Genomic DNA, 13,085 nt, shown 5'->3' on the forward strand with positions numbered 1-13,085 from the left:
GCCCTCTCCCGGCAGCCACTGCGGCACTTTCCCGGCGACCCACACAGGCGCACTTGGGCCTCGGCGGAGCGGGGGGGGCGGGGCCAAGCAAAACTGGTCTCGCGAGATCTCGAGCTGTTCCTATAGCTCTACGGCAGGTCAGTTGAATGGGTTAGGTTTAAGCAGCTGTTTTTCTGCTCCTTAGTTTTCATCTCTTTTAGAGTCGACGAATATTACGACGTAAAGCAAAACAAAACAAATTTCATACGGAGAACAGACAATAGCGTAAGCATCGCTGGAGCGCTACGAAGTGCGTGAAGTTAAAACAGTTAAAATCACTATTAATTAGTAGCCAGGTAGTGTAACACGCTGGGGACAAAGTAAACACAAAATTGTCTTCCTCTCTTCGAATTTACATCATATAGAGTGAGTAACACTGAATTATTTAAGTAATTTACAGTTCTAGAAAGCCTCTATGAAGGGTGTACTAGGTGCTTTGAAGACATAGGGCAATTCAGCAATTGTAACACCTCGCCCCTGGTGTTGATACTGTATTTTACCATTAGGAAAAAAATACTGCTTTGAAGACATAGGGCAATTCAGCAATTGTAACACCTCGCCCCTGGTGTTGATACTGTATTTTACCATTAGGAAAAAAATACTGTAAAACTTTTTTCATTGTGGAAAGACAATGTCATAGATATCTCCACCTTGGTTTAAAGAATAATATGTAATAAAATACTGGAAAATAATAATTTTGGAGTACAGTTCCCCTGCCCCCCCCCTCCTTAAATCTTATCTGTTCTGGTAATGTTTTATTTTTCAAAACAATGTGTGTTCCTTTCAGATATCAAAATGACATCTTTGCCTCTAAGAGAATCTCATCATACTCTTACTAAGAATTTTTAGTGCATAGAGCATAGCAATGTAAATATTTGATTTTACAGGGCAAAAGATGAAGGAATGGAAATTGTCAGAAAATAGTCTGAAAATGAGTAATCTATGAATCACTCACACTTAATTTTTATCTCCTTAATACAATTCCTGAAATTTGTTTGAAAGTGTTAAGATCTGTTTAGTTAAAACTACCAGGCACAAGTCAGGGAACACATCTCCCAGTGGAATTATGGAATGTGCTGGACAAGAGGGAAGAACTTTTTGTAAGGTTCAGATTCCCCCTGGAGGATTCTGAGGAGCATCTGAGAAAGCAGGGATCAGTTCTGGACGGGATGGCTGTTTGATAAACTGGGAACAATTAGGATCTTGGTGCAGTTGTGAAGTGAGGGTAGTTTAGCAATTTGGATATCACCAGTAACAGTCCAGGGCATAGCAAAGTGAATTTGGGGCATCATTAGTAAGAAAACAAAAGAGTTGGTTGTGGCATTTTACAGTTACCTTGGGAAACAGTGCTTCCTATCGTAGGAGGGGAGACTTGGCCTAGGGAGATAGAAACTTTGCTTCCAAAAATCTCAGGAAATAAAGAATTCCCACTTGGAAGCTGTAGGTGCTGTTAAAGAGAAAAGCCACAGGCCCAAAATGGCTTTACTTGTGCTAAAGCCCTTTATACAAAACTTATATTTGATAACTAACCTAATCACAACTTCAAAATACAATCACCAGAAATGTAATCCAGTCAACCAGTTGGGAATTTCCTGGTCAGAACTGAAGAAGTAATCTGGCACGTGGCACCTTTCCATTATCTCCTCACCCCTACCCTGTCTCTCAGTGGAAGAAGAGGCAATTAGCTGTGAAAACCTTGCTGTTCTTCCTTTCTCCCCTCCAAAGAGGTCCTGGCCTATAAATAATCCTTTCTTTTATTTTACTAATAGCTCCCATACCCCACCCTTTTTCCTCTAAAAACTTCTTAGTTTGTACAACCCCTTGGAGCACCCTTCTTATTTCTAGGTGGGACGCTGTCTGATTCTTGAGTCATTTAATAAAACCAATTAGATCTTCAGATTTACTTGATTGAATTTTTTCTCGGTGTTGTGCAGACTTGGTTTCAATACAGCTAATGATGTAATTCAGAGCTGAGGCACTTAGAAGGAGATACAGGGAGGAAATAATGGGAGGGTTACAAAGGTCTAGTCAAAGCTATCGTTTTTTCAGTAGTCATGTATGGATGTGAGAGTTCGACCATAAAGAAAGCTGAGTACTGAAGAACTGATGCTTTTGAACTGTGGTGTTGGACAAGACTCTTGAGAGTCCCTTGGACAGCAAGGAGATCAAACCAGTCAATCCTAAAGGAAATCAGTCCTGAATATTCATTGGAAAGACTAATGCTGAAGCTGAAGCTCCAGTATTTGGCCACCTGATTCGAAGAACTGACTCACTGGAAAAGATCCTGATGCTGGAAAAGATTGAAGGCAGGAGGAGAAGTGTTCAACAGAGATGGTTGGATGGCATCACCGACTCAATGGACATGAGTTTGAGTAAGTTCTGGGAGTTGGTGATGGACAGGGAAACCTGGCCTGCTGTAGTCCATGGGGTTGTAAAGAGTCGGACACGACTGAGGAGTGACTGAACTGAACTAATAAACTAGGGATAAAAGAGGATATGGAAAGGGCAAAAAAGATCCCCTCTTTTTTCTCCCTCTTCTTGATGTCTAGCACAGTGACTAACATTTAATAAATATTTATTGAATGAGTCATTCAATGTTTTGGCCCTGAAATGCCAGGGAAGAAGGGACAATGAACTGGTATGTATTTTGAACCATATCTATGCCAGGTGTAGTGCTAAGGCTTTTGTGAAAGAGTAATGTAGGCTTAACTCCTCCCTCCCAACTTACCTGTTAAGTTAAAAAGTATCTGGTGACCTGTTGGGAGTAGAGTTTGGATGGCACAGATCATCCTTGGTCTTTTGAATTGATTCCTTTATCTTGTTTAATATATTTCCATTTACCATTGAAGGGCTTCCCTTGTGGCTCAGCTAGTAAAGAGTCCGCCTGCAATGCAGGACACCTGGATTCCATCCCTGGGCTGGGAAGATGCCCTGGAGAAGGGAAAGGCTACCCACTCCAGTATGCTGGCCTGGAGAATTTCATGGACTATCCATGGAGTTGTAAAGAGTCAGACAGGGCTGAGTGACTTTCACTTCACTTCACCATAGAAAGGAAAAGGTCACCAACTTTTTAAAGCAAAATTTCTCCATGTCTTGGAAATTGGAATTCATTTTGTATGTCTTTATAATTCCTCTGTTCTTTTTCACTTGTTCACCCTTCTGTCCTTCCCCACCAGCTTTGATGAATATATTGTTGAGATGTTAAAGGTTTAAAGTAAGTACCTGGCAGTCCAGTGGATAAGACTCTGCTCTTGCACTGCAAAGGGCACAGGTCCCATCCCTGGTTGGGATACTAAGATACTGAATGCTGCGCAGCGCAGCCAAAAACAAAGTCCTTATTAATTGATAGACTTTTAAGTTCAGAATTGTGTACTCATTAGATCATTGTTTTGTTCCTAGGGTTGCAAAGAGTCAGACATGACTGAGCAACTGAACAACAGATTCTGTATAATGGAGACACCATCCTATCCTGAAATACTGATGATAGTCTTGCAATTAAGAAAAAATCAGTACACTTAAAAAAAAATTGAAGTCTAATTGACTTACAATATTATATTAGTTTCAGAATCACTCCATTCTTAATCATAAGCACAACAGAATGACACAAACTTGCCATTTTATCTGTACTTTCATTTCTTCTTAATGTTTAATTGTGCTGTTAATATTCTCTAGATCTAATAGGGTTTTCCCCCCACCGACTATTTATTGACTATATATGTATTTTTTATACCTCTAATTTGGAATACAGTTGTTACGTATCCATCTTATGTAGTCATTTCCCCGATGACTACAATGCCTTTCTTCCCGTGCTGCCTCTTTTTAATTTGATCCGGTGTATCTACTCTCTGGAAAAACAGTTGATTATTTCAAGACTTTAGGAAAATAGTTCTGTCACCATCTCACTTTGACTTTTTGAAGTTCACTATCTTCTCATTTAAAAATGTCTTGGACACCCAAGACTTGGGCTTCCCTTGTGGCTCAGCTGGTAAAGAATCTGCCTGCAATGAAATTAAAGTACAATGAAATTGTGCTTTAAAAAGTTGGTGACCTTTTCCTTTCTATGATGAAGTGAAGTGATAGTGGCTCAGTCCTGTCCAACTCTTTGCAACCCCATGGATAGTCCATGGAATTCTCCAGTATTGGAGAATTGGAGTGGGTAGCTTTTCCCTTCTCCAGGGGATCTTCCCAACCCAGGGATGGAACCCAGGTGTCCTGCATTGCAGGTGGACTCTTTACCAGCTGAGCCACAAGGGAGGCCCTTTCTATGGTAAAGTGAAAGTCGCTCAGTCCTATTCGACTCTTTGCGACCCGAGGTCTCTCGCATTGCAGGCAGATTCTTTACCAGCTGAGCCACAAGGGAAGCCCTTCTATGGTAAATGGAAATATATTAAACAAGATAAAGGAATCAATTCAAAATGAGGGAGACATTGGTTCGATCCCTGGGTTGGGAATATCTCCTGGAAAGGGAAAGGCTATCCCCTCCAGTATCCTGGCCTGGAGAATTCCATGGACTGTATTGTCCATGGGGTCGCAGAGTTGGACACGACTGAGCGACTTTCATTTTCATTTTGGACGCCAAAGTGTCTCAGGAAAAAAAAAAAAAACAAAAAATCGCAAAAGCCAACTCTGTATATTGGTATAACATTAATAATAACTTTCTTGGAATTAAAGACCGTACCTACTCTCCTCTATCTCTCTGGGGCGGGGGGGGCGGAGATTAAAAAACAACCATTAATAGACATCCACGACCAAGCTGTGAGAGGGTTTGATTTTTTTCCTCCGGGGGAACAAACTAAGAATTTGCCGGGAAAAGCTTTCAGGGCGGAGCCCAGGGAGTTTAGTTTCCTACCATTGGTTCTTCCGGAGCCTCCGCCCCGCCCCTGTCCTGCCTCCTGGATGGATGAACCAATAAGGGCGTAGGTTGTGGTTTAAACGCGGAGTCTGGCGCGTCCGTTGGAGAAGGGTCTTGCGAGAGTTTGGCTGTTACTCCGAACGTGGGTGAACCGAGCGGTACCGAGTGGTTGGGCGGGCACGGTCCGGCGGCGTAGGAAGCGGGAGTAGGCTCTGTGTGTGTGTGTGTGTGTGTCGGGGGGTTCGGGGCCTGGGAACCGGGGTCCGGGTGTCTGGGGGCCGGGGCCTGGGATTTAGGGGCTGGGACTTCCCTGGAACGTCAGACGCGCTCACCCGGCTTGAGCCACGGTCTTGAACTGCGTGCGCGACCCACGCAGTTTGGTTCCAATGAGTACCAGGGCCTGTGCCAGTCCCAGACCGCCAACTCTTCAGGAATTTAGGGACCCTGACGCAGGCGTCAAGAGTTAAGAACTGGATTAAATGCTTATTGGCTCAAGATCCAGCTTCTACCTCTTCTTAGCTCCTGTTTTTGCGTAGACGTTCCTAGGGTAGAAAGTTGGGTCAGTGCTACACTTTAGCTTCTTTCGTCTTCCCTAACTCCCAAGGTTTAACGAGTGTTTCACACCTCTAGTTGATCCAGAATGTCTACTCTGATCTATGTTGATAAGGAAAATGGAGAACCAGGCATCCATGTGGCTCCTAAGGACGGGCTGAAGCTGGGGTCTGTGCCTTGTAAGTATACAGGCGGCTATCAGGTACACAGGTATTGTGAATCAGTGGTGGGTGTGGCTTGGAGCTGGGGGAGGCCCCAAATATACTTTGTGGGCAGTTGGAGTCGTGCGTGCTAAGTCGCTTCAGTCATGTCCGACTTTTTGCGACCCTATGGACTCTGTAGCCCGCCAGGCTCTGCTGTCCATGGAATTCTCCAGGCAAGAATACTGGAGTGGGTCGCCATGCCCTTCGCCAGGGTATCTTCCTGACCCAGGGATTGAACCGGAGTCTCTCAAATCTCCTGTATTGCCAGGTGGGTTCTTTACCACGAGCGCCACCTGGGAAGCCCAGTGAGAGTCGAGTTGACCCAATACTCTTACTGCCGAGTACTTACGGGTCTCTTCATGTTCAGTATCTTTTTTTTTTTTAATTATTTATTTATTTTTGGCTGTGCTGGGTCTTTATTGCTGCCTGGCCTTTTCTCTAGGTGCGATGAGTCGGGGATACTTTTTATTTGTGATGCCCAGGCTTCTCATTGCAGGAGCTTGTATTGTTGCAGAGCATGGGCTCTAGGGGATGCTGACTTCAGCAGTCGAGACAGGTGGGCTCAATAGTTGTGGCTCCAGAGCACAGGCTCAATATTTGTGGCACATGGACTTAGTTGCTCTGTGGCATGTGGGAGTTCCTGGATCAGGGATCAAACCCCTGTCTCCTGCATTGGCAGGTGGATTCTTTACTACTGAGAAACCAGAGAAGCCCTCATGTTCAGTATCTTAAAGAGATTATTTAAGAGGGTAGTGAACTGAAATGGTGTTAGGCATAGGACCATCCCACTGTCAAAAGTGGGGGTTAAGTTTGGCTGTGAGAGTTAGGCCAAGTTTATAGGCACAGTCAGCTTTCAAGTTGCACAGGTATTTACTGCTGGAATGATCTTACGGTAAGACTTTTTCTTTAGCAGTCAAAGCTTTGGATGGGAGATCCCAGGTTTCAACACCACGTGTTGGCAAAATGTTTGATGCTCCGCCAGCTTTACCAAAAACTGCAAGAAAGGCTTTGGGAACTGTCAACAGAGCTACAGAAAAATCAGTTAAGACGAATGGACCGCTCAAACAGAAACAGACAACTTTCTCTACCAAAAAGGTAAGTGTTGGCTATAATTAAAGACTTCAGCACTTTAACTCTTAAAATGACTACTGGCATCTTACCTGACACTCTCCTCTGTGAATGGAAGGAAATAGAGACTAGCAAAGTAGATTAACAGAAGAGAATCATCATACAGTGTTTATCAACTTCTCTGTACCTTGAGATCACATGTATCAGGAGCAGCTGGTTAATATTTTTGCCTCACCTGTCTTTAACAAGTGTCTTAAAACAGACTACTGAGTACTGTGAAAAGTGAAAGTGAAGTCGCTCAGTCATGTCCGATTCTTTGAGACCCCGTGGACTGTAGCCTACCAGGCTTCCTCTGTCCATGGGATTCTCCAGGCAAGAATACTGGACTGGGTTACCATTTCCTTCTCCAGGGGATCTTCCCGACCCAGGGATCGAACCCAGGTCTCCCACATTGGAGGCAGACACTTTAACCTCTGAGCCACCAGGGAAGCTTTTGAGTACTGTGAGGAAGGGTACTTTGCAAGAGGTCATGATGCTAATATAACAGCTCAGGTGCTGCCGTCCTCTTCCCCTCCTTTCAGAGCAAGCACTAGCTTTGTAGGTTATAACTTGGTAGCATGTTGACCTTTGTACATGTGTTTACAAACTGTAGGTCAGTGCATCCCAGACTGAGAGGATTTGGCTGTGAAAGACGACTTCAGCATGTGAATTAGCACTGCATTTCAGTAATTGTTTTAATGTGTATTAGGAAAAAAACAACTAGTATACTTGATGTCAAACTGTTATGTGTGGTTTTAGGACAAAGATGTCTTTTTTTTAAAAAAACTGAGTTGAGTAAGAGAAATGCTAAGTGCAAGTATTGCAAGGATATAGCAAAAATGATGGGAACGTGACAGAACTGAAATGTGGGAAGCCTTGTCCTAGTAATTTCCTCTAGGCATGCACGTGTGATGTAGGAGTAAATCAAGACTCTACAAGCTTCCATTTTGGCCCACCACCATCATGGACTGCCTACCAGTTCCAGACTAGAGAATTATCCACGGTGGGCATCTAAATTCCTTGACTGTCTTTGACTGCCTCTTACCCAGTGTTGTGTATTTGAGGAACACAGATTGGTTTTTAATATTAACCCAATAATTTAGGTAACACTGATGGAAAATCACATTTCCAAAAGCCAAAAATGGCTTCTAGGATTAGTTTCTATTCTGGGTGATTTATGCCCATTTTCTCTTCTATTAGGTTAGGTTGGGCTATTGAGTCAATTAGCTCTGAATTAACTCTACTCTGGGGCTTCCCTGGTGACTCAGTAGTAAAGAATACACCTGCAGTGCAGGGGACTCAGCTTTGATCTCTGGGTGGAGAAGATCCCTTGGACAAGGAAATGGCAACCTACTCCAGTATTTTTGCATGGGAAATCTCACGGACAAAGAAGCTTGGTGGGCTACACAGTCCTTGGGATTGCAAAAGAGTTGGACATGACTTAACTGACTGAAAACAGACTGTGCTCTGCATTTTGATAAATTTATGCTAATTTTTGTGCTAATACTTGTATTTCAGCCTTAACTTTTGAGCCATGATACTAGAATTGATTGCTGAATTGTATTTGTGTGTGATTTTGAGAATGAGGGATTATGGTTTCTTAGAAATTGAAAACAAATTTAAAATGTGGTGAAGCAATCCCATGTCTTGAAGAATCTCTCCAAACTCTTGTACTAATCAGTTGACAAGGCTTCCACTCTTACTAATGGATTTTTCTTGGGTTTGTTTTAGATTACTGAGAAGACTGTTAAAGCAAAAAGTTCGGTTCCTGCCTCGGATGACACCTATCCAGAAATAGAAAAATTCTTTCCCTTCAATCCATTAGGTACTCTTGGTATTGTCCAAATGCTTTAGCTTTCAGTTTCTCTTAGGATCCAATTCAACTGTAACTTGATATGGCTCTGAATATGATTTGTGATCTAAAACTATAACAAGGCTGTCTGAATCTGGGGTGCTTTGGACAGATAACTTGTGGTTTTATTTTTAAGGCATCATCTTAAGTCAGAAGAGGAATCAGAGCAAAGATGGGAAAACATTCTTGTCCTCAAAAGCTAAAACCATCCAGGGGGAGATTACTTGTTCAATGTTAGCAGACAGACTTCCTAGCAAGCGCACTTTTAGAAAATGGACTTGATGTCAAGTTGAACAATGAAAAGCAAGCCTGAAAAATCCACATAGCCAGTGAGAACACGTGCTTTTCGACTTCTTCAACCTCCTACATGTATCTGAAATATTTTCTATAATAGAATTGGCTTTTTTCAAGCTTTAATGTACTCACATTGAGGAGAGTAGACTGTATGCCAGGCGCTATTGGCTTAGGATGTAGTGGTTAACAAGTCAGGCCCCAGCCTGAGGAAGCCCAAGATTTGGAGGGCAAGTCAGACACTGAACAAATCCTTTCACTTTGAGTGTGAGCCAAGGAGAAAAACAGGGCTTGTTAGGGGGGACTGAACCTAGCCTGGAAGAGCAGGGAAGTGTTTTCTCAGAAAGTGACTTCCAGTGGAGGCTTGAAGGATGTAAGGAGATAGTTGGGTGGAGAAGGGGTAGGGCTGGGCGCCAGAACTGTACCAGATGAAAGATCCTGAGGCAGAAAGGAGGACTGGAGTGGTTCTGGAAAACTGAAAAGCAGGGTGAAGAATGACACTGGTGAGGGGGTTGGCCAAATCACACAGGGTCTTTGAGATTCCTGAGCTGGGTTTTTTTGCCTTTTGATCCAGAGAGCATTTAATTATTCCACTAGTATACATCTAGGCTGTTTCTGGCTTTTATATATGTTACAAAACAATTCTGAATTATTGTTGAGAGTTTGTGAGTATACCTAGAGAGTAAACTCCAAGAATTACTGGGTCTCAAAGCTTTAAGTTTTGATAAAATGTGGTGCATCTCATCATTATCATTCAGGAAAATGAGGTAGATTTATGCATATTGAGGGCTTCCCAGGTAACTCAAATGGTAAAGAGTCTGCCTGTAATGCAGGCGACCTGGGTTCAATCCCTGGGTTGGGAAGATCCCCTGGAGAAAGGCCTGGAAACCAACTCCAATATTCTTGCCTGAAGAATTCCTCCATGAACGGCCTGGTAGGCCACGGTCCAGGAGGTTGCAAAGAGTTAGACATGACTGAGCGACTAACACTTTCACACTTTAAGCATATTGGCCAGGAAAGAGGACTATGTACAATAGCTGTGTTGGGGGAAAGAGATATTGCTAAACTGGCTTCCAAAAGAGCAGCGTAAGTTACTGAAACCACCTTCAGTGGATGAGGATGCCCGCTTTCCCCTTGTTCGCTAACTGCAGATGTTTTAAAACTATCAGAAAGATAATTGGTATTTTGTTGTTTAAAATTGTGGTATGTGAGTGTGTCTGAGCATATTTGACTATTCGTCATTTATAGTTTTTAAATTTTCTGTTTGTATCTTTGTTTTCTCTTGATTTTTGTGACTTTCTTATACTCTGTGTGTGTAAAGAACTCTCTGGATAAAGGTAATTAGCCCTGTGTGTTGTAGACTTACTTCCTCTGGGGTCTTTTGTCTGTTTGTTTTTCTTTACAATTCAGTGGTTTAAATAAGTAGTCACATAAACTGTTTCTTAAATTTCTTTTAGGATTTTTACACTCTTAAAAATTAGTGAAGACCCCAAAGAACTTTTGTGTGTTGTTTTATATATCCTATATTTTAAGTTAAAATTGAAAAGCTTAGAAGTGTTAATTTGTTAAAATACAATTAACCCATTACATTAATGTACATAGCTTAAAACAAAATTTAATAAGAGTGGCGTGGTTTTATGTTTTTGAAAATTTGCTTAATCTGGCTTAACATAAAACAGCTAAATTCACATGGGATTGTGCATTCCATCTGTTGAATCTGTTTTTGGTTGATGTACATGAAGAAAATCTGGCCTTTTGCAGCCATGGTTAGGAAAAGAGAAACATTTAAAGTCTTTTCAGATAAGTATAGATAGATTTCTTTGCTATTACACTAAAATTCAACTTGTGGCTGCTTCTGTATGCATAGTTGCAATGTAGAATCTGAAACCATTTCAGTAAGCATTGTATTATTCTCTGACACTTAAATCCATTGGTCTGTTTTGCACTTTGAATGTCTTTTATCCTGCATTTATCACCATTGATCATTTAGAAATACTGGTTTGCTGGGAAATGTAGTTCATCCACAAGTTGAAATATTTCTTTATGCGTGTCAAAAGCACACTCATTAATGCTCACCACTGACCTCATCAGAAAAGTCTTCAGTACTAGGGAGCTGTCAAGCTAATGATTGCAAATAAGTTTTCTGAAATTCTAGGGGTTTTATTCCTCTTGAAACTGTGGATTTTATCATTGGCAACAAATACTGCTTCTCTTGAACTGGTAGACTTTCATTGCTTGGAGAAAATGTGCAACACATATCCAAGTCTGAGTTACCAAAGTTTGTTTTTCAGTTTTTTATAGTAAATGGTGTCCAAAAGTAACACCTCTGGTTTAGCTTGCAAATCAAATAATTGCACATATCTTTTTTCTTGGAAAACACCACGGTACTTCAGTATATGATTTCACAACTTATACAGAATACTAAAAAGACATGTTTTCAAGGGTTGAGAGCTCATAAAATTAATACTTTTTTACTGCATATGATAAAGTGATATGTGAAACAGGCACTTTTTTTAAATACCAGTGAATGGTAGTGAGAAATCCTGCCTTGATTTGTGCTAAGGCACAGAAGTTTTATCCTCTGTTGCTTTTGGACCACCATTGCAGATGTCAGCACAGTGGGAAAAGGTATTAGTACTATTATGAAAATAGTTTGAGCTCTTGGGCCCCATGAAAGGGTCTCAGACTGGCAGGGTGCCACTCACCACCCTGAGAATTGCTGCCCTGACAAAGTGCTTTCTGTTGGCAGATTTTGAGAATTTTGACCTGCCTGAGGAGCACCAGATCGCCCGCCTCCCCTTGAGTGGAGTGCCTCTCATGATCCTTGATGAGGAGAGGGAGCTTGAGCAGCTGTTACACGTGGGCCCCCCTTCGCCTCTGAAGATGCCTCCTCTGCTGTGGGAGTCTAGTAAGTGAACAAGTGCCCTTCTAGAAGGGCTGTAAACAACCTGTGTCATAATACGTCCATTACTGTGAGGATAGGGTTGTGCAGAAGGCTAGTAATTTCTATCCTTCAGACTGAAGGAATAAGGTTTCGGGATAATGAAAACTATTCTCAACTGGTACTGTTTTTTAGTTGCAAATACCCAGTAAAATTAAGTCATTCTGGAATCTGGACAGTCTTACATACAAGCAAAACAAGGTGAAATTTAGTGTATAACTTTTTATATTAAGAGTTGATGTAAAATAAACTTGCTTGAAATGAGAGTTCCAAGTTAATCCAAAGCTCATGTAGGATCAAGACCCACACAATAGCAGGAGGTTTTAGGTCTTGGTTCAGACTGGTGGTCAAAAGCCACTATCAGCATGTTTTCTATTATATCTGATGGAATAACTTACATTATTTGCCAGATTACAGTAGTGATAATTGTTGGCAGTTACTTGGGTCTCTAAGAGAATTTGGGGTACTTCTATGATTTATTTCATAATGAAGGTTAATTCTGGGACCATAGCCACCTTCTAAGAAATAAGTGAAAAGGTGTATGTAGATGTATGTAGGTGGGGGCAGGGGTATAATTCATGAGACAAAGGGAAAAAGAGTTTGAGTTCATGATTAAAGTGAAACCAATGTGGGTGTGGATGGACATGCGGATTTGCAGATACTGAATAAGAAATTCCTGTTTTCTAGATCTGTTGCAGTCTCCCTCAAGCATTCTGTCTACTCTGGATGTTGAATTGCCACCTGTTTGCTGTGACTTAGATATTTAAATTTCTTAGCACTTTTATAGTTTGGCTATGTATTAATGGTTGTATTAATGGTTTGTATTAATAAAGCAATTCTTTGTTTAACAGACTGTTCCTAATATTGTGGTTGGTATTGTTTAGAATTTGCTTAAAATGTAGCAGGCTACAGGCTGCACAGCCCTTAGCCTGCTGTTGCTGTTGGTGCCTGCTGCCTTAACCTTGCACCCTGTCCAGGCAATGGTGACCATGAGACTTATTAGTGGTCCTGCTCAGCCATTGGTTTGTACTGTGGTGGGCCCCTCCCCCAAGGGACCAACTGTCAGTGAGTGACCGTTAGTGGTCTGCTCAGCCATTGATTGGTGCTGCAGTGGGCCCATCCCCCAGGCAACCAACTGTCAATGAGCAACTGTTAGTGGCAGAAGTGGTTGTCAGGTGGAGAGTGAGGTAAGAGAAGGATCCTGGCCTTTTCTCTGCAGGCCTCCAACTCACCCACCCTCAGGCCAGT

The 13,085-nt window shown here is 42.0% G+C and overlaps 1 protein-coding gene across 1 annotated transcript; it reads left to right on the forward strand.

The window, feature by feature from the left end:
- Positions 1-5,057: 5,057 nt before the first annotated feature.
- On the forward strand, positions 5,058-12,685 carry PTTG1 (PTTG1 regulator of sister chromatid separation, securin; the record flags this gene model as incomplete). Its single annotated transcript, NM_001034310.2, is given in 6 exon segments — positions 5,058-5,107; positions 5,522-5,622; positions 6,557-6,741; positions 8,485-8,578; positions 11,646-11,804; positions 12,525-12,685. Coding segments are annotated over 5 exon segments (609 nt in total). The 3' UTR covers positions 12,605-12,685.
- Positions 12,686-13,085: the final 400 nt, after the last annotated feature.

Source organism: Bos taurus, chromosome 7, assembly GCF_002263795.3.
Source record: "Bos taurus isolate L1 Dominette 01449 registration number 42190680 breed Hereford chromosome 7, ARS-UCD2.0, whole genome shotgun sequence".
Lineage (NCBI taxonomy): Eukaryota > Metazoa > Chordata > Mammalia > Artiodactyla > Bovidae > Bos > Bos taurus.